The sequence below is a fragment of the Schistocerca americana genome, chromosome 8, assembly GCF_021461395.2.
Source record: "Schistocerca americana isolate TAMUIC-IGC-003095 chromosome 8, iqSchAmer2.1, whole genome shotgun sequence".
Classification (NCBI taxonomy): domain Eukaryota; kingdom Metazoa; phylum Arthropoda; class Insecta; order Orthoptera; family Acrididae; genus Schistocerca; species Schistocerca americana.
This window is the reverse complement of record NC_060126.1, coordinates 491,991,114-492,013,975: the sequence shown is the minus strand read 5'-3', so window position 1 is coordinate 492,013,975 and position 22,862 is coordinate 491,991,114. Positions and strand designations below refer to the sequence as shown.

Genomic DNA, 22,862 nt, shown 5'->3' with positions numbered 1-22,862 from the left:
TCTCAGTCACCTGGTCAGTCGTCGACTTTCCGTCTGGGACACGCCTTTAAGTGGATTCCATGGAACCCCCTGTAGCGTGACCGTGTCTCTGCGTTGTCCTTCTGAATTCCAAACTAAAGCACCTATCGCTGCTTGTTTCATCTTCCGCTCAAACATGCATTATAGGAATAGTGTGTTAATTACCATCGATTGAATGTCATCCCTTTTTGCATTACATACTGATAGGCAAATTTGCTCAGTACCGCCAAATTAAGTGAGGTGCCATATTCACCTTCCCATTGCGATGTATGAAGCTCTCATGTAAGGTGCGAATCTGACCTTCATTTATTCTGCCACCTTACATACTTCTTCCAGGGGAAATTACATGTTCTTCATTAATATGTTATCTGTTGTCTGTGCCAATGTTTCATTGTACAGAGGTCACCCTAGCTTCCTTTCTGGCAGGTACTGTAAATGTTAATTTAGATTAAACTGGCATTGTGCCACATTCATATAACTATCGAAGCTACGAGCTGCCATAGCTGGGCCCATTATTTCTCGCTTGCATGACAGGTTGGTACTTCAGTGTATTACTCCTGAATTGCCAGTACCTGCTTTGCTGTGGGCCGGGCCTCTCTTCGTACATCCTCTCACCGCTGCTTGTGAAAGCACTGCTTTGGGGGGGGGGGGGGGGGGGGTTCTCAGGATGAGTCTTCATTATCTTCTGGGTATCCTTCTTGATCACTGGGATTCTTTTATAATTTGACTAGTTCTTTGTGCCGATATTTGTTCTAGGTTACACATCACAAGTGGTGCACTGTCAGCTTGAGAATAGGTGACATCTATTTTTTATTGAGGGGCGGCTTCCATATCTAAAAAGGTCTGTGATCTCTCTCTCGTTATTTATAACGTAATTAAAAGTTCTTTCAGAAAGTTTACCCTATGTAGGTTAAAAAAAAGGCTTTTTGCATCTTCTTTAGTTCAACTGTTTGGCGCCAGAGGAGGTGACTTTATAGTCGTGGACTACTTGTGAACCAGTGGTTCAATAAATCTTCTCACGACAGCTGTTGCTGTTACTTATTTATTCAAATAACTTTACTCTATCAGATTTCTTCATATGGTTAAAAATTAGATATTTGGTTTCTAGTTTAGAAATTTTCCACAGCCTTACTAACATGTATGTGAAGTCGAAACCAACTCGTATTCGCATTAGCGCAATAGTTTTTGTTGTGGGTCAGCTAATCCTGACAGAAAGACCTTGCTCGTATTACTTTTTCACATTTTTCTAGAAACGCCTTTTGACGCAAATGATGTATTTCGGTCGGAATAGGAGTTCGAAATACCTCGAATCTGAAAACTAGTTTCACTTAAATACGATGATTTAATTACTATTAGTTAACAAAAACATCAATAAAGCCGTCTCAATAACTTTCATTAGACTTTACATAAACGGAATCAATGAAATTTTTATCATCCCCTGAGCAAATGGAATCGTTTGATGTACATCATCATAACATTCTCTTTAATGTTCCTTTAGGTATTTTTATAGTGATTTTTGATTTTGTATATTTTTTCTGTTCCTACTATTTTAAACACAATCAAAACGCCATAAATAGAATTTCTATCCGGTCAGAAATGGCAGGTTGTGAGGGATTCCCATTGTCATTTGGATGCACAGAACAGTTATTAGTTACCAACTTAGATTACAGTTTACTTTTTGAACCATTAGACACATCGTAGTCCTGACGCTGTGGGAGTGACGTCAGTAGCCACTAGAATACACGCAGCAGCCTCCGCTGAACGGCGAGGCAGACGGAAAAGTGTGTGTGTGGGGGGTGTGGGGGGCGGGGGGGGGGGGGGGGGTGGGGGGGGGGGTGAGCACCCACAGCAAAACAAGTCTGGATGGTTGTTGTGGTGAGAGTCGTGGGAGACACTCTAGAAGACGACAGTCGTACGTATGTTTCCAAGATGGCACTCCACTGTTTTTACGTAAGGTGAAGGTGATAACATTGATTCAGTGAGGCAGCAGCTGCGATGCCTCTGTGGTTCAGTGCATCGATTTGATGTTGTTTATGTACTGAACAATAACACTCGTCAACCCAAGATTATTTAAAGTTTTTGTTTGTCATTTTGAAGTTAAAAGATCATTTCAAACATACACATGAAGTCGTTCATCTGCAGCGCTGGACCAGCAACGGCACATCTGTGAAATTTCTGGATTTACGAGTCTACATTATTGTTGTGGGCTTGAAATAATGCCTTTTAGAATAAACAGTAAGTAGATCTCAACTTGCTAGACGAAAAATAATTATTTCATTTCTTTTTTGTTCGCAGTAATATGATTGTCATGATTTAAAAAATTCGTGTAATAATTTTTATATTGTCAAACTGTCTGCTTTGAAAATATGTAACTGTTAATATATGTTGAGATAGTCTGTATCTACCTCGAAACACTTGCCACCTCGATTTTTTCTGCATTTCCATGACACTCTCTTGGGGGATCAAACATGTTACCACTGCAGCTACCCTTCCTTGTATACATTCGGTTTGTACTGATAGTCCCATCTGTGATCTGATATGGATCCAACACACGTCAACGATATTCTATCATGGGTCGGACCATTGTTTTGTAAGTTTTCACCTTATAGATTGTTTGCATTATCCGAGTATCCTATGGATGAAACCTACATCTACAAGAATGAAATGCTTGTTGCGAGCTTACGAGGTGACTTCAAAAGTGAGAACTACAACTGACTTTTTAAACAGGCACTTATTTCAGCTGATTGTGGAAACAAAGCTAGTTATGACAAAAGGCATACAGAGTATCACAATCGCCTCATCCCCGATAATATTAGTGCAATAATTTTTAGAAATCAGTTCCTCCGTTTGACCTGATTTATTGTTTTGTCTTTTCTTTCGTAAAATGTCAGGAACAAAATCTAAAAGCAGCCGATATAGAGGATTTTCTAATTACATTAAATTGCATTACAGTTACAAATTAAAGGCGAGTAGAGTACAACGAAACAAGCAGACAATCCTGGTAGATTCAAATGGCCCTGAGCACTATGGGACTTAACTACTGTGGTCATCAGTCCCCTAGAACTTAGAACTACTTAAACCTAGCTAACCTAACGACATCACACACATCCATGCCCGAGGCAGCATTCGAACCTACGACCGTAGCGGTCGCGCTGTTCCAGACTGTAGCGCCTAGAACCGCTCGGCCACTCCGGCCGGCAATCCTGGTAGACATGAGTTCAGAAACCAATGGTTTGCCTGATACGATGTATGCATAAGTGCAGTCGTGCTAATGTTACAACACTGTTAATGTCTAAGACCGCGATTACTTGGAAACACGGCAAGTGAGGTGTTAATTACAAAACAACAAACCGCTCTCCGGAAACCGAAGCGCTGATGAACAGCCTTTCGACTACAAGTATATTTGTCGAGTCTCGCCAATACTATGGCCTCCCAGATCCTTTAGGTGGAATATTTTTAAAAAAAATGGCCCCGAGCACTATGGGATTAACATCTGTGGTCATCAGTCGGAATATTTAAAAGCTTTGGTGTATTCGAGCTCTGTTGATAGTGCCGATGAATTCCGGAAATATAAATTCGATGACTCTAAATGCATTTCGAACGTGAGTGAGATTTCTTAACATGTAGGGGCATCAATTAGTAGACGTGTTGGAGATTGCTCTCACATGAACGGTGGCCATATGGAACAGCTGCCGTAGCGTGCTTGTCCTCTATTGCCCATCTGCAATGTGGATCCCCTGGAGATGTTCACATACTCAGGCATAATACGAAGCCTCAGGGAAATCACTGGTTTCTGGATTATGATAATTAAGATTACTTGCTTGTTTCATTGTTCTGTACTTGACCTTATCGTTTGCTTGCATTACCGAAACATACTGCAGTAAGTGAAGCAGGCGGGAACACGATCTGAAGATATGTTACCACAGCCTGAGTGGGCTTACGAATCACACATCCATACAAATTAAATTAATATTGTTGGTCCGCATCTGAATATGTTTAACTATTCCGGTTCGGTAATTCATACATCTTATAAAAGCAGGTATGTGTGTGTGTGTGTGTGTGTGTGTGTGTGTGTTCCATATTTCCTCCTAAACCACTGGACCGATTTGTACACACATATTCCTTGCTGTCAGACAACAATCGCTGTGGGGATAAGAACCGCCCACCAATCAAAGTTCAAGGGATATAAAGTCTTAATCACTTAGATGCATGAAAAACTTTCGCATATTGAATGACGTTTAAATTTGTTGTTTCGTTTCTACTAAATATATTGGCAACGCATTTCGCAGACAGTATCCATTTATGCCACTGAAAGTACCTACACAAATATATCATTGTAGGACACACAGTTCAAGAAATATGAAGTCATAAACACTGAAATACGCCAAAAAATGCAATATTGTGCCTGAAGCTTTAACATATTCATTCTTTACTGGTAAGATACTCGTGTAGTCGAGTCAACTTAGGAAAATCCCTGACATCTGGCAACGATTCTAACGGATTTCGGATGCGAAGCACAAACGGCCGTAGCCGGAAACGACAGCCGTCTATACAACGGATGAAAAGGCGTTACCATAGAGAAGTTTACAAAATAGCGTTGTAGACGCGTGCAGTACCTGCACCCAGCGTACAGAAACCGTCCAGAGAAGTGTTTCTTAATTTGGGTACTGCACTTATAAATTTGTATATTATGAGTATTTGTTTGTAGGTCTGTTTCATAATTTCAAAGGTTTTTTTCGCCAATACATGGAAATGAAATTTTTTAGATACTTCATTAGAAACTCACTTCATTTTGTGTTTTCGTTTCTAATAGAGAACTGGCAAAATGAAAGCCTGGACAATGCCGGGTTTGTCTGCTATTGTTTTAAATAAACTGGAACGTTTGTGGTGACCCTCGCAATTTTCTGGGAAAGTTCTCTGGGTAACTTTTGGCTATTGATAGAATTGGGGTGATTATCTCCAATGTGGGCAGACTACATTCAAAGTGTACATTCATATTTCTTCTTCGTCCACGACACTCAACATATTTTTGTATGGAAGCGACCAATATCGTTGTCCCCAGACAATGCGGAGAACATCCCTCCAACTGACGATGTGGACAGCTGAGGGGGAAAGGCTCCCAGCCAGAAGCGAGATGCGATGTTCCAGCGGCGAGCAGCGGTGTTCCACAAGGGACTGTGCAGGTTCAAGGGCAGGTTTATGCTGCAGCCTGCCGCATCTCGCTACTCGCTGAGGACGTTTACCCTACAGTCACATTTACGCGGCAGGCTCTCTACTGAGACACGGCTGGTCACACGGGCGTCTCTCTATTTTCTGGGAGCGTCTACCCTGCGGCTGTTTACGTTGCTAGTTGAGTGGATTACTTGCAGTGTTTGCAGCAAAAAGATTTTCTCTCCATCGTCTGACGACAGGGATAATGCTTCGTTGGCAACGAAAATGTGGTTAGTGACTAGGAGAAAGAAGAAGAGATACGCCTGCACTCTTTGAAGACTGTCCGCGTTGCAGATACTTTCACCAGTTCTAACAACATCTCTAATGTTATGCTGAGAACTTTTGAAGACAGTCGCAACAAGTATTCCAGTTTATTTAAACGTTATTGAACCAGACTAGTTAGATACAAAAGTTCGACTCAATCTTGTTAACTTCGCTTCTGTGGAAGAGCTTTTCATGGGAGTACTCACTCTGACGTATTATTTCGTCAGTTTGTATCCACATCTGCTTCATGTACTGCATCTGCCACCTGTAAATTTTTGTCGTGATATTTCATTAAAAGGAGAAAATGATAGATTAGGTGAATCAGCGGAACGAATTTCCAAAATTTATTACACCTAACTCTGTAAATCAAGAAGAGTTTGTGATGATCTACCTACACATCGATACTCCGCAAGCCACCTTGGGGTGTATGACGAAATTATTGTGTGTTCCACTCTCGCTTTCCCCATTTCCTGTTCCAGTTTCGAATAGTTGCGGGTAGAAAGATTGTCGGGAAGAATCCAAGTCGGCTCGAATCTCTGTGATTTAATCTTCCTCGTCCCGCCGGAGTTTCGAGTCCTCCCTCGGGCATGGGTGTGTGTCTTGTTCCTAGCATAAGTTAGTTTAAGTAATGTGTAAGTCTAGGGACCGATGACCTAAGCAGTTTGGTCCCTTAGGAATATACACACATTTGATTTAATCTTCATGGTCTTTTCACAAGGTATACGAGTAGTGTAAGAGCACACAATATATTTGTTGAATCTTCTAGGAGCGTGTAATCTCGAAACTTTAACAATAGACCACACCGTGATGCAGAACGCCTCTTACAGCGTGTGCCATTGGAGTTAGTTTATCATCTCTCTGACGCTTTCGTGCTAACTGTATCTGCAACGAAATGCGCTGCTCTTCTGTAGATTTCCTCCTGTCTCAGTTCTATCTGACAAAGCTCCCATGCTGACGAGCTGTATTCAAGTATTGATTCAACGTGTGTTTGTAAGCTACTGCCTTTATTGATGGACTACATTTCCTCAGGATTTTTCAGTGAATGTCACAAGGAAATGTCACCAATTCGATCTCATATTTCAAGGAGAAGAAAGCACACGCGCAATATATCAACCCCACTAGTCAATCCCGTGAGCAGATTTGAGCCATAATTCTGGTAGTACACAGTTACGACTTTCTGAATATACAGCTTTTCCGCCTCATGCCTGAGCGCGAAGCATTGACATAGGAGTGACAACCAGTGACCTCCTATTTGCGGGATGCTGAAGGTGAGGGAAGAGGAGGGACAACTTGGACACATCTGCCAAACGTGTAATGAAATCTTGCTCAAGAATACATGCCGTTCTATGCGAAAAATAGGTAAGTACAGAACATAATGTGTTAACCTGACGAACATATTTATTCAGTACTATTTAACAATATTCTCGTAATGATATTCAACATCGTTTATGCCTCAGAAACAAAATGGGTGAACCTAGGTGACTGAATAATTATAATGAAGTTCATCATTTTCAGTTTACAATTTCATCAGACCAATCAAGATGAAGAACAGCGTATTTCTGCATATCGACGTTACTTTAGCAATGTCAGCTTCAAAATCCAAGGGAAATGACGCACAGCGGCGAAGTTAATAGTGAAATAACTCTTCGCTGCTTCTACGACACATTCATTTCATTTGTCACTTGCAGCATAAAAATGTTCACCATACAGAGATCTCTGGTATAGGCTACAAGTTGGAAAACGCGTACTTTGACGAAGCACCTTACCAATTTCACAGCAGTATTTCACAAACTTGTTAGTACGCTGTACTGTACTTTACGCTCGTGTGTTAAACGGCTGCAGTGGGTCGGAACGAGTGCAAACAACCGGTGCGCGCGAAATTTAAAAGCTGTACGTTCGGTAGGTCATAAGCGCACACTATTAGAAATATGGCCAAACTTTTCGCTCAGAATCGATTTCTATGGCTGAAATCTTACATGGGTATTTTTTCCCGTTAAAAAGTGAGGTCGATTTGATGATGTTTCCTTGTCAGTCTGACATCTGCCTTACTCGAGTTTAATCTTATGTGGTCGCTCAATTTCAGATCGTTCCGTACGCCTAATCCTGGGTATTTTTTTGAAAGTAACTGCTTCCATTCAACATTCTTCAGTTGTATAATCATACAATAAAAGGTCTTATTCCCTATGTATTAGGTATACGTTAAACTTTTTTACACTGAAGATCAACCGTCACTCCCTGGAGCAAGTGTCTGTCCTATGCAGGTCTTCCTGCCTTCCGCTACAATTTTCTAGCGTCTTGACTCCTTTGAATACAACAGCGTCATCTGTGAAAAGCCTCAAGGAACTTTCAGTGTTAGCTACTAGGTCATTTCTATGTATTGCGAAAAGTAATGCTCCTATAACACACCCCTGGGTCACACCCGAAGTCACATTTCCTTCTGAAGACATCTCTCCGTTCAGAATGCCATGCTGCGTTCTGTTTGCTAGAAACTCTATGATCCAATCCCACAGATGATTTGATGCACCGTACTCTCGTATTTTGTTCATTACGAGGGAGTGCGAAACTGAACCGAATGCTTTCCCGAAGTCAAGGAACACGGCATCTACCTAGGTTCCCGTACCTGCTACTTTGTATGTCTCGTGGACGAACAGAATGATCTGGGTTCAGCACGATCATTGTTTTCGGAAGCCATGTTGATTACTACAGAGGAGATTTCGGGCCCCCAGAAGTGTCACAACACGCAAGCAAGAAAAATACCTCAAAATTCTAGATCTGACCGAGGTAAGAAATTTAAGCCAACATTTTTTGTGAATCGACGACCCTTCTAGAAAACGGGAACGACCTGTACTTTTTTTCAGTCATTAGTAACGCCACGCTCCTCTAGAGACCTGCTAGAAGAGAGACCAGTCCTATCCCAAACCATGAGTTGAATCGAATTGGTATCCATTGAGGTCTAATGGCCTTCCGCCTTTTGAGCTCTTTTCTGTCTCATGGTCACTTATTTCGGTATCAGCCATTTTGTCGTTTGTGCGACGATTTAAAATAGGCGCTACAGTACGGTCTTCCCCCGCGTAACAGTTTTGGAATGAGAGGTTTAGTATTTCTGCATTTTCTGTCGTCCTTCGCTTCACTTCCACTATGGTCACAGAATGCCTGGACAGATGACTTCGACCACTTCACTGATTTATCGTAACACCAAAATTACTTAAGATTTTGTGTCAGGTCGGTAGGTAGAATTTTACTTTCGAATTTTTTTAACACTTCACGCATGACTCTCCTTAAGCTAATTTTGGCTTCATTAACTTTGTCCGTGGGGCTTTGGCTACGTTTAAATTTGCTGTGAATCTCTCTTTACGTTAATAGCAGCATTCTAACATGACTGTCGAACATCGGTGGGTCTTTTCATAACTGTCTAAAGATTGTTGTCTGCAGAACGCTCTTGAACGGCGGCCGGGGTGGCCCAGCGGTTCTAGGCGCTACAGTCTGGAACCGAGTGACCGCTACGGTCGCAGGTTCGAATCCTGCCTCGGGCATGGATGTGTGTGATGTCCTTAGGTTGGTTAGGTTTAAGTAGTTTTAAGTTCTAGGCGACTGATGACCTCAGAAGTTTAGTCCCATAGTGCTCAGAGCCATTTGAACCATTTGCTCTTGAACTTTTTGTGTGTGAAATCCTGTGGGACTTAACTGCTAAGGTCATCAGTCCCGTAGCTTACCCACTACTTAACCTAAATTATCCTAAGGACAAACACACACACTCATGCCCGAGGGAGGACTCGAACCTCCGCCGGGAGCAGCCGCACAGTCCATGACTGCTGCGGCCCAGACCGCTCGGCTAATCCCGGGCAGCTCCTGAACTTTTTCCATTGATACTTTGTGTTGGTATTGCTGGAGATGACATTTTCTTGCTGACTGCTCAGGTAATCTGAATCTGTTTCTTTGTCTTCCTACTTACTGCCTAATCCAGTGATACTGTAATAGACTTGTGATCACTGATTCCCTGTTCTACATTAAATGAGTCGAAAGGTTAGGGTCTATTTGCCACTAGCAGGTCGTCGATATTATCTTCAAAAGTCGATTCTGTGATTAACTGCTCACAGTAATTTTATGTAAAGCATTTAGAATAATTTAACATGATTATGTCCGAAACCAGCATACAGCTGATAGGTTAAAATCTTCACATAAAACCGTCACATTGCCAGGAAATTTGCGCGAAATATTCTCCAAGTTTCCCCTTAGCTGTTCCACCACTTCTACAGCTGAGGCAGGACGTCTATAAGCGCATCGGATAATATTATTTGATCAACCATTAACGCATGTCTTCACCCAAATTATTTCGCATTTGGAATCTGTACTAACCTCGCTAGATATCACCAAATTTCTTATAGAAATAAAAAAACACCTCCACCATCACGTTCAGCCTGTCTCTGCCATATACATTCCAATCGAAATGTTGAATTCCATTGCTATTGACTTCTAGTTTGAGCGACCTTTCTGTCCGTAATATTATGTGGGAAATACTTTCGTTTATAAGCGAGACTAGTTCCAACACTTTTATGTAGATGTTCCTACTGTTAATTAATACTGTGTTAACATTTTCTTTCTCCAATATTTGTGACCAGTGTCACACTTTCTGGACCAAGAAGGCATCTTATCGGTCTGTGGAGGGGTTTCTGTACCCTAAAAATACGATATGGGCACGCCACGCGTCCTCTGCTACGCTAGTAGCTGATATCTGCTTGTAGTGCACGGCTGACCTATTAACGGTAACCCTATAATACGTTTGCGTGTGTTCCCAGGTAACGTTGTGTCCAAATAAGGCTGTAATATGTACGTGTTTAAAATCGCCGCATATAGCTCTCATAAGCTGACAACAAACAATACTGTCTTGTATGGTCGTTTCATTGGTGGGACACTAGGAAAAACAGTCAACGTACAAAGGAGACTGTTTATAAAACATCATCCTAGAATACTGGTCAATTGTGTTGGATCCAAACCAAGTACGACAGTCAGACAATTTCTATCGCTTGAGCCTTGTTCCGTAGTAATGCAGGGTCAGCCATCGTTAATCGGAATTGGCTTGTTAATGTTTAAGGGGTGGCTGATGCCCTTCCTGCCGCCACCCCGTACCCCCTGGGATGGAAGTAGTGTACCCCAAATGTCTGCATCGAGTGTAATCCATGGAATAGTGAGAATGTGTTCAGATGTCTGCGAGCTGTGGAACTGAGACGGAACATGGGGACCAGCCCGGTATTCACCTAGTGGGATGTGGAAAACCACCTAAAACCTACATCCAGGCTGGCTGGCACATCGGTCCTCGTCGTTAATCCGCCGGGCGGATTCGATCCGGGCCGGCGCGCCTACCCGACTCCAGGAAGCAGCGTGTTTGCGCTCTCGGCTACCCTGGCGGGTCAGAACAGCCAGACAATATTGAACATAAATAATAAGAGCGGCATCAGTACTCACGTGTTTGTTTCATCCACGAGAGAGCGTCACGAAAATGCAGGAAAGCGTGATCTGGCAGTTGTATGAAGATAGATGGGAACTATCTGCCAAAACACGAGTTACAAAGTTTCGATTATTACTATCATGTGAGGAACCTAAGAACATGCTACAGCCCCCTACATAGCGCAATTACAGCGTTCGCGAAGACAAGACTAAACTTATTACAGCTTTTAAAGAGACCTTTATGAAATTACTTTTCCTGTGCTGTATACGTGAAAGAAGTGGAAAGAAGCCTTAATATGTGGTACAATAAGTACCCTCCACCATGCACTACACAGTGAGTTGCAGAGTATGGAACGTAGATGGGAATGTGAAGGTCTCAGATGCTGTGTGAGGAAGCGCGTAAAACGAGGTGTAGTTATTTAAACAATGGGTCTGCTAGAGTGGCTCCGAGAATACAGGGAACGAAAGGCTATTTACAATTTGTACAGAAACCAGATGGCAGTTATAAAAGTCGAGGGGCATGAAAGGGAGGCAGTAGTTGGGAAGGGAGTGAGACAGGGTTGTAGCCTCTCCCCGATGTTATTCAATCTGTATATTGAGCGAGCAGTAAAGGAAACAAAAGATAAATTCAGAGTAGGTATTAAAACCCATGGAGAAGAAACGAAAACTTTGATGTTCGCCGATGACATTGTAATTCTGTCAGAGACAGCAAAGGACTTGGAAGAGCAGTTGAACGGAATGGACAGTGTCTTGAAAGGAGGATAAAAGATGAACATCAACAGAAGCAAAACGAAGGTAATGGAATGTAGTCGAATTAAATCAGATGATGCTGAGGGAATTAGATTAGGAAATAAGACACTTAAAGTAGTAAGGGAGTTTTGCTATTTGGGGAGCAAAATAACTGATGATGGTCGGAGTAGAGAAGTATAAAATGTAGACTGGCAATGGCAAGGAAAGCGTTTCTGAAGAAGAGAAATTTGTTAGCATGGAGTATTGATTTAAGTGTCAGGAAGTCGTTTCTGAAAGTATTTCTATGGAGTGTAGCCATGTATGGAAGTGAAACATGGACGATAAATAGTGTGGACAAGAAGAGAGTAGAAGCTTTCGAAATATGGTGCTACAGAAGGATGCTGAAGATTAGATGGTTAGATGACATAACTAATGTGGAGCTATTGAATAAAATTGGGAAGAAGAGGAGTTTGTGGCTCAACGTGACTAGAGGAAGGGGTCGGTTGGTAGGACATGTTCTGAGGCATGATGTGAGGAACCTAAGAATATGCTACAGCCCCCTACGTAGGGCAATCACAGCGATCGCCAAGACAAGACTAATTACAGCTTCTACAGAGACATTTACGAAATTACTTTGCCTGTGCTGCATACGTGAATGAAACGGGAAGAAGCCTTAACATGCGCCGGCCGGGCTGGCCGAGTGGTTCTAGGTTAGTTAGATTTAAGTAGTTCTAAGTTCTAGGGGACAGATGACCTCAGAAGTTAAGTCCCATAGTGCTCAGAGCCATTTGAACCTTAGTATGCAGTACTATAAATACTCTCCGCCATAGACTACACAGTGACTTGCGGAGTATGGAACGTAGGTGGGATTGTAAAAGTACTTAGATGCTGTGTGAGGAAGCGCGTAAAGCGAGGTGTAGTTATTTAAACAACGGGTCCGCTAGAGTGGCTCTGAGACAGCCAATCACAGTTCAAGCTTCGGGACTGGCAACGACGATCGCTATTCCAGGCATAAAAATCGCCCAGCGAGGTTCGTAGCGATGTAATGCCACTTCCTGGGACGAGAAATAAAAATCAAAAATTAGCTCCCAATACCCAAAAGATATCCCCCCAAGTCCCAAATTCCCAGGAAAGTGAATAAGCGAACGAAGTTCCATTTATCACTATTATTAGGACAATAACAAGTAATTAAATCAGGAATCTAAGACTTGACAAATTAGCAATCTACGAAAGAAAGATTAAATTTCAATAAAATTAAAATCAAAATCGTAATAAATCGCAAAATTAGCGTAAATTAACATCCGCAAAGTAGAACCAACGATCCCAAAGAACACTCCGTGTGACTACTCATTGGGAATCGTGAGTAATGACTAAGTATAATTAAATGCATTCTCACTACGCTACGAGAGTTAGCCGAAGCAGGTTATATATTTGAATGCTCGTAGATGTAGGCGTGCTTATATTGTTTTTGAGATTGAATAATTGCGATCTATTATGACGCAGTAATACGATCTTCTGACTTCAAATATCACGGCATTAGAATTCGAACGGAGGACTTTTACCTACTAGAATAAAGTGAACTTTTAACTAGATAATTGAACTAAACATTACTTAGACAGTGATTTAGGCAACGAACACTGATAGACAATTTTCATTCATAATAGCCAGTGGTTTATGAAACTTCAGTAATAGGTCCGAAGCATATAATTTAAATCCCCTCAACACCTGGGAAAGTTTTCTTCTCAAGGCTCGGTTAGGAAGTGACTGATATTGTGCAATAAAATACCCTCTCGTGCCAAGTCGTGCATTTGTGATTTAAAATTCTATCAAATTATTGACATGAAACTCCCCAGTAATAATTATGCGCAGCGATAACATTTGACTGTAGCGCTTGGCGCTTGTGTAGAATCTTTGACTCCAATAACAAGCCCACTGTTACGATTTCTTACATACTTGAAATTACGACCAGCTTGTATGGAATTTGTTGTGGATGTGAATGTATTGGTTTTATCATTAATATTTCATTATTAATCAGTTAAACATCGATTACGAACGATTAATTACGATTCTTGGTGAAGTAAATATCTCACGCACGTCAACATTTCGGTTCAGCACTGTTATTTTGTGTAACGTCGTCTTCGTAACTTCATAACGATCTCAACACTCTACCGACTGTCACCGAGTTTTAGCTGAGGCCAAGTACAAATCAAACCAAATCATCAAGAAGAAGAGGCGTTATAGCGAGCAATGGGCGACCCGCGACGGTGCAGGTAAAATGCGCTGGTAAGGTCCTGTGGGCTCGTTTCATCATCAACAGGTCACGCCGACTAGCGGCGAGGATCGGGGGTGCGACATAGAACCACCACTAATGTACCCTTGTATGCCCCCTCACCTGGATGACGCCGATGTCGTAGTCGACGTCAGGGTCCTCGTCAGTGGGCATCTGGAAGTCGGCGTGCTTGATCATCTGGGCCACGTCGAGGCGGACGCCGCCGCTGGCCCTGCTGGAGGAGCCGGCGCGCATGCTCTTGTGGCGGTCGGCGTACAGCTGGCACACGTAGACGCAGTGCGCCGCCGTCAGCACCCATGTGCTGCTGATGATGGAAGCGCCGCACACGTGGTCGTCCAGGATCTGCAGCGACACCATCCAGGGGAAGTCGGCGATGTCGGCCTCCGTGCCGTTGATGACGCGCCCGTGGCCGCGAGTCCTGAGCCACGGAGCCGCCAGCGACGGTGGCGCCAGCAGACACGCCGCGGCGATGACGAGGACTGCGAGCGTCATGGCGGAGGCAGGGTGCGAGGCGCGGGCGGTGAGGCCGCTTTTGTACCGCCCAGGCGCTGTTAGGGCGCAGATTACTCCGCGAACAATGCGACTTCTGGCGACATTCGGCATCGGCCGAGATCGTATCTCCAGTGACGATAACATGCATATGGATATAATGAAGTGCCTTGTTATCGGTAAACGTTTAGACATCCGGTCGTTTATCTAATCTGTATTGGTCAATTGTTTTCAAGTATAGAACTCATGTGACACACAATTACTGGAAAGTAGAAAGTGTGGCTACAAGTGAGACGAACAATCACACAGGCACCCAGTTAACAGAGCACACTGTTCGCTTTGAAGGCTGTTTTTGGTGTAGGACTGGTTCCAGGAACTTACATGACCCTCAAAAGGTCAATGAACTCGCGGCAGTGGAGTGATGTGTACACTACTGGCCATTAAAATTGCTACACCACGAATATGACGTGCTACAGATGCGAAATTTAACTGACAGGAAGAAGATGCTCTCATATGTAAATGATTACCTTTTCAGAGCATTCACACTAGGTTGGCCCCGGTGGCGACACCTACAACGTCCTGACATGAGAAGAGTTTCCAACCGATTTCTCGTACACAAACGGCAGTTGACCGGCGTTGCCTAGTGAAACGTTGATGTGATGCCTAGTGTAAGGAGGAGAAATGCGTACCATCACGTTTCCGACTTTGATAAATGTCGGATTGTAGCCTATCGAGGTTGCGGTTTATTGTATCGCGGCATTGCTGCTCGCGTTGGTCGAGATCCAATGACTATTAGCAGAATATGTAATCGGTGGGTTCAGGAGGGTAATACGGAACGCCGTGCTGGATCTCAATGGCCTCGAATCACTAGCAGTCGAGATGACAGGCATCTTATCCGCATGGCTGTAACGGATCGTGCAGCCACTTCTCGATCCCTGAGCCAACAGATGGGGACGTTTGCGAGACAACAACCATCTGCACGAACAGTTCTACGACGTTTGCAGCAGCATGGACTATCAGCTCCGAGACCATGGCTGCGGTTACCCTTGACGCTGCATCACAGGCAGGAGCGCCAGCGATGGTGTACTCAACGACGAACCTGGGTGCACGAATCGCAAAACGTCATTTTTTCGGATCAATTCAGGTTCTGTTTACAGCATCATGATGGTCGCATCCGTGTTTGGCGACGTCGCGGTGAACGCACATTGGAAGCGTGTATTCGTCATCGCCATACTGGCGTATCACCCGGCGTGATGGGATGGGGTGCCATTGGTTACACGTCTCGGTCACCTCTAGTCTGCATTGACGGCACTTTGAACAGTGGACGTTACATTTCAGATGTGTTACGACCCGTGGCTCTACCCTTCATTCGATCCCTGCGAAACCCTACATTTCAGCTGGATAATGCACAACCACATCTTGCAGGTCCTGTATGGGCCTTTCTGGATAGAGAAAATGTTCGACTGATGCCCTGGTCAGCACATTCTCCAGATCTTTCACCAATTGAAAACGTCTGGTCAATGCGCCAGTCACTACTCTTGATGAACTGTGGCATCGTGTTGAAGCTGCATGGGCAGCTGTACCTGTACACGCCATCCAAGCCCTGTTTGACTAGATGCCCAGGCGTATCAAGGCCGTTATTACGGCCAGAGGTGGTTGTTCCGGGTTCTGATTTCTCAGGATCTATACACCCAAATTGCGTGAAAATCTAATCACATGTCAGTTCTAGTATAATGTATTTGTCCAATGAATACCCGTTTATCATCTACATTTCTTCTTGGTATAGCAATTTTAATGGCCAGTAGTGTATCTGGCAGTCAGTTGTATTAAATCAGTCTGTTGACATGAACTGACATAGAGACATGACATCAATACGAGGGTCACTCCAAAAGAAATGCACACTATTTTTGTAAAAAATGCAGTTTTCATTCTGCATGTGTGAAAGTTTTACTGTGTGTAGATACATCCTTCCCGCTTGTTTTCATACTTAGTTCAACCTGTTCGCGTGAGTGGCGCCGTCACAGCTCGTCTTCAAGAAGCGCTGCTACACTTGACGTTCGTCAGAAGCAACGTGCTGTCATAGAATTCCTGTGCTGTGAAAACGAGACAGTGGGAAACATCCACAAGGGGTTGAGAAAGATGTACGGAGATGCTGCTGTCGATCGCAGTACAGTTAGTCGGTGAGCAAGCAGGGTACGTGATGAAAGCGGGCACGGCAATATTGAGGACTGTCCTCGCAGCGGCAGGCCTCATACTGCACACGCTCCAGACAATGTGCAGAGAGTTAACGAATTGGTGACTGCTGACAGATGCATCACAGTGAACGAATTGTCACGCTACGCTGGGATAGGGGAAGGAAGTGTTTGCAGAATACCGAAAGTGTTGGCGTTAAAAAAGGTTTGTGCCAGGTGGGTTCCCAGGATGTTGACAGTGGCTCACAAAGAAAAAAGAAAAACGGTATGCAGCGAACTTTTGGAACAGTGCGAGAATGGTGGAGATGAATTTCTTGGTAGAATTTTGACAGGTGATGGAACATGGCTCCATCATTTTTCACCAGAGACGAAGAGGCAATCAATGGAGTGGCATCATGCAAATTCACCCAAGAAAAAGAATTCAAAACCACACCTTCTGCTGGAAAAGTTTTGGCTGCGGTGTTTTTCGATTCCGGAGGACTCTTGCTTGTAGACATCATGCCAAGTGAAACCACCATAAATTATGGTGCATGTGTGACGGCACTGAAGAAACTTCAAGCTCGACTGAGTCGTGTTCGACCACATCGGCAAAAGCAGGATGTTCTGCTGCTGCACGACAATGCACGGCCACATGTCAGTCAAAAAGCGTGGAAGCGATCACAAAACTCGGATGGACAACACTGAAACACCCGCATTACAATCCTGACCTGACTCCATATGACTATCATCTCTTTGGGAAACTGAAAGACTCCCTTCGTGGAACAAGGTTCGAAGATGATGACTCCCTTGTGCACGCTGCCAAACAGTGGCTCCACAAGGTTGGTCCAGAATTTTACCGTGCGGGTATACAGGGGCTGTTACCAAGATGACGTCAGGCAGTTCAGAGGGATCGAAATTATGTGGATAAATGAAAATATTGTTCTTAAAGAATGTATCTGCACACTATAAAACTTTCAAAGATATGGAATAAAAGATGGATTAAAAAAAATAGTATACGTTTCTTTTGGAGTGACCCTCGTACATATCAGAAAGATGTATGTGTATGTGTGTGTGTGTGTGTGTGTGTGTGTGTGTGTGTGTGTGTTCCACATTTCCTCCTAAACTTAACGCCCGATTTCAAGCTAATTTGGTACGCAAAACACTTACTACCAGGCAGCTATCGCTGTGTGGGTAAGAACCATCTGCGTGTCAAAGGGGTGAGGATGAGAGTGAAAAAGAAGACATTATTCATGCAGTATTTGAGTATGAGAGCACTTAGCGACTTGCAACAAACTTTCCACTTAATTTTAAATCCTTACGACATTTTTTGTAGCTGAGGACCTCTACAAAATGATGAAAGGAAAAATTTATCACTTACCACTCTTCATGCAGTGAAAGTACTGCATGAGGCATGCCTTTATAATTTATTACTCCTTTCCTACTTACTGTATTTTCACAAATTTTCAAACAGTATGTACATATCCCAACGAATGTGTCAAATTATATCATTGCAATAAGAAGTAGCAGAAATCGAGAAAAGCAGAAAAATTAAGATCAGGATTGGTGATCACGAGGTAGATTAAACTAAGGAATTCTGCTACCTAAGCAGCAAAATAACCCATGATCGATGGATCAAGGAGGACATAAAAAGCAGAGTAGCACTGGTAAAAACGACATTCCTGCCCAACAGAAGTCTACTAGTATCCAACATAGGCTTCAATTTGAGGAAGGAATTTCTGAGAACGTATGTTTGGAGCACAGCATTATACGGTACTGAAACATGGATTGTGGGAAAACTGGAAGAGAAGAGAATCGAAGCATTTGAGATAAAGACTGTTGAAAATTAGGTGGTAAGATAATGAGGAGGTTCTCTGGAGAATTGGCGAGGAAAGGAATATATGTAAAACACTGACAAGAAGAAGCAACAGGATGCTAGGACAACTGTTAACTCATTATGGAGTAACGTCCATGCTATTGAAGGGAGCTGTAGAGGGCAGAAACTGTAGGAGGAAACTGAGATTAGAATATATCTAGCAAAAAATGGAGGATGCAGTGGTAAGTACTTTTACATTCCATCTACATTCGAAGTGTAGTGGTAAGTACTTTCACATTTCGACCTACATTCCAAGTACTACTCTGAGATTGAGAGGTTAGACTGAAGATTTAAAAAAAAAGGAAAAAAGTAGTTCAGTAGATAAGTCGTCATAAGAACTTTTAACATTGCAGCGCGTCAGCATTCGTGAATCATTTTATGATGGTAAAAAATCCGCCTCGACTGCAAATTGAAATCGGATGTTGACCTAGGTTTCGGTGCGGATAACCACGCCTTCTTCGGACACACTAAAAAACTACCTAAAAAGGCATGGTCCAACATTAATACAGCACGTCCAAAATTTTACATTTTATGCGAGTCTTTTGCCCTTTTGAGCGTCCTGTATAAATGTTGGACCATGCCTTTTTAGGCAGTTTGTAGTTTTAGTGAGTTCCGAAGAAGGTGCGCTTATCCGCGCCGAAACCTAGGTCAATATCCGGTTTCAATTTGCATTCGAGGCGGATTCTCTATAATCATTAAGACGTCGTAAACTCTAAGACGCATGAAAAAGTTTCGCATCATGCATGACGTTTAAATTTATTTCTTCTTTGCTACTTACTCATTTCGCCCTGTCTCAGAGTGTGTATTAATAGTAATGACGATTATTTATGAATCATTAAACAGCTTACTTACTTTTTTCCATGTATTTCGTTTTCACTTGGCTTTTACTTACAGTGTAGTAATGATGTGGTATTTTATTCTGCTCTGTCAAATGGAATACTGCTAGCCGTAGCTGTAAATCCATAAAACAACTTTTTCATTTCAGAAATATACTTAAGGTTTACTTATCGTTGTTCTTCACTGAACACACTCGTTACTCCTCCCATAACGTTTTAATCATCTACTACACCTTTATTTTTTTTTCTAAGACTCTACTGTTGAGCGTGTTACACCGAACATTAAATTGCTTTGCTGCCGTAGGAGAAGGCATCTTGTCATCCGTTACTTAATCAGTAGCGTTTTGCGTCGCAACAGAATCACATGGTCGTTGCTCTTATTTCTCGACATATTTTCTACGTATGTTGATGCCTTGTTACCTCAAACAATGCCATACGCTGCAGAGACCGTTTTCATTCGGAATTTTGTATTGTGGCAGATAGAACAGAACACATATGTTTTTAAATACAAGTAATTAATTAATTCAAAATCGGCACAGAGGGACAGTATCACGAATGATAGCTTGCGTTTTAAAAGAATTAAGGAGCCACTCCGTAGTATTATGCATGATATATGGAAGTCACTGTCAGTGGGGTAATCACATTAAAAAGTAAACTGTTCGGGAAAGTGTAGCCTGGCAGTGTAGTATGCAGAGTCATAGTGGTCGACGCGGAGCGTGAATGGCTGTACACAGACACCACCTACATGGAGAACGGATGGCTTAATATTTTGCTGGTGCCCAGAAGAAGACGACAGCTCGCACCCAGAAAAGGAAAGGTGGAGAGCTTAGTTACCGCAAAACTGTGCTGAGGGCGACGTTTTGTACTTCTGTGGGCCACGTGCGCCAGTGGGAAACCAGCAATTATTGGCGGAGTAAATTTTAGTGATACAGTGCGTGCCAAAAGAGGTGAAATTGACTTGCTTTTGTTGTGGTGGTTTTGAGGCACAATGAAACTGTTGTGAATTGTGTCAAGTGAATTACTGTATCATACAGTGGAACCATGGTGCATGATAGTGTTATACTTTATTGTATTGTGACGATATTGCTCATGAAGTTGTCATTTTTACCAGTATATCATAGTCATAAGTTATTGTGCAGTGTGTTGCATTTTCTTATTTATATAGCAGTTATCTTTGCATAGTTGCATTGTTCATTAGCACTAGTTCGGTAGACAGTCGAGGTCATTGGTTATATAACATAGATCTTTCAGTAGCAGTTACTTGTCATATTTATTCATTGTGAATGTGTGTTTGTAAAGTTATTACTGTGTAATATTGGTACCCCTTTGTTGACGCCTACTGATAATGTCACCTGGTCTGCTTTACATAACGGGCTATGAAATATATGAATTCGTTTAGAACGAGTTTTTTCATCATATATTACTGTGCCCATTTTGAGTAAGAATTTTTAGTGTCTGGGCGGAATGTTGTTTATTTTTGGTACTATCGGTTTAAGGATAGCTTCGTTATGAAATACAGAGATTGTAACTTGTAGGTGATTCCTGGTAACGATGTATGACTGTTACGAAAAGGATATTAAGTACAATCCCAAGCTTGCACAATTTCCAAACCAAACCCCACTCCACTCACAGCTTGTGTTACACTACATCTACATCCATACTTCGCAAGCCACCTGACGGTGTGTGCCGGAGGGTACTTTGAGTACCTCTATCGGTTCTCCCTTCTATTCCAATCTCGTATTGTTCGTGGAAAGAAAGATTGTCGGTATGCCTCTGTGTGGGCTCTAATCTCTCTGATTTTATCCTCATGCGAGATATACGTAGGAGGGAGCAATATACTGCTTGACTCCTCGGTGAAGGTATGTTCTCTAAACTTCAACAAAAGCCCGTATCGAGCTACTGAGCGTCTCTCTTGCAGAGTCTTCCACCGGAGTTTATCTATCATCACCGTAACGCTTTCGCGACTACTAAATGATCCTGTAACGAAGCGCGTTGCTCTCCGTTGGATCTTCTCTATCTCTTCTATCAAACCTGTCTGGTATGAATCCCACACCGGTGAGAAGTATTCAAGCAGTGGGTGAACAAGTATACTGTAACCTATTTCCTTTGTTTTTGGATTGCATTTCCTTAGGATTCTTCCAATGAATCTCAATCTGTCATCTGCTTTACCGACGATTAATTTTATATGGTCATTCAATTTTAAATCACTCCTAATGCCTAATCCCAGATAATTCATGGAATTAACTGCTTCCGGTTGCTGACCTGCTATATTGTAGCTAAATGATAAAGGATGTTTCTTTCTATGTATCTGCAGCACATTACACTTGTCTACGTTGAGATTCAATTTCCATTCCCTGTACCATGCGTCAATACTTTGCAGATCCTCCTGCGTTTCAGTACAATTTTTCATTGTTACAACCTCTCGATATATTACAGCAATATCCGCAAAAAGCCTCAGTGAACTTCCGATGTTATCCACAAGGTCGTTGATATATATTATGAATAGCAACGGTCCTACGACACTCCCCTGCGGCACACGTGAAATCACTCTTACTTCGGAAGACATCTCTCCATTGAGAATGACATGCTGCGTTCTGTTACCTAGGAACTCTTCAATCAAATCACACAATTGGTCTGACAGTCCTCATGCTCTTACATTGTTTATTAAACGACTGTTTGGAACTGTATCACGCGTTCCGGAAGTCAAGAAACACGGCATCTACCTGGGAACCCGTGTCTATGGCCCTCTGAGTCTCGTGGACGAATAGCGCGAGCTGGTTTTCACACGATCGTCTTTTTCGAAAGCCATGCTGATTCCTACAGAGTAGATTTCTAGTCTCGAGAAAAGGTACCACTGTGTTCTTTATGGCCATGAATAAGACAATACGAGTGGCATCGAGCCTATACTTGCGATATTTATTACAGTATGAACTTAAAATTTCGTTTTGTTTACTTCTAGTTTCAGCCAGCTTTCTGTTCATAATACTGTATTGGCGTTGTTACCTTCTAAGAAGCGGTTCTAATGCTAGGACCGTACTATGGATGCTCTTGCAGTTTGCTTAAATCAGATTAACATTTTATTTTTTCGATATGCGTGGTCGAAGTTCTCTTTTGACTTTAATGTGACTGATCTCTCTTTGTTTTCAGCAGGCTTGACACTAAGGAGGAATTCCTCTAAACTAAAAGGCAGTATTTGCACGCCATACACACTCTACGACCCGAGTAGACACATCTTTTATATAGTGCAAATCTGACCAATTGAGGGTGGCCCTATAATTCTCCACCAGATATTGGAAGTCCAGAAATTCTCTTCCAAGACTGATCCAAAGCGTCTGAGCCTTTCTATTAGGCTTTCCAGTTGGTTCGAAACCAAAGGTTCTCTGTATGATGCTACAAATAGCGAGCTATGCTTCTGCCCCGTGGGCGAGGCTACCTGTCATCAACAGTTCACTTAAGGGTCTAATGGACTGGCGATGGCCTCAGAAACGACGTGGCAAGGATCATTCGTGCCGCTTTGCTCTCCTTTTTGCAGCCAG

At 42.7% G+C, this 22,862-nt stretch overlaps 1 protein-coding gene across 1 annotated transcript in view; it reads right to left on the bottom strand.

Moving 5' to 3' along the window:
• LOC124545939 (trypsin-7-like) overlaps positions 1-14,449 on the bottom strand; it is a 33,554-nt gene extending 19,105 nt beyond the window's left edge. Inside the window, exon 1 of the mRNA XM_047124900.1 lies at positions 14,060-14,449. Within this exon, the coding sequence (XP_046980856.1) occupies positions 14,060-14,449 (390 nt within the window). The remainder of the gene's footprint in view (positions 1-14,059) is intronic.
• Positions 14,450-22,862: the final 8,413 nt, after the last annotated feature.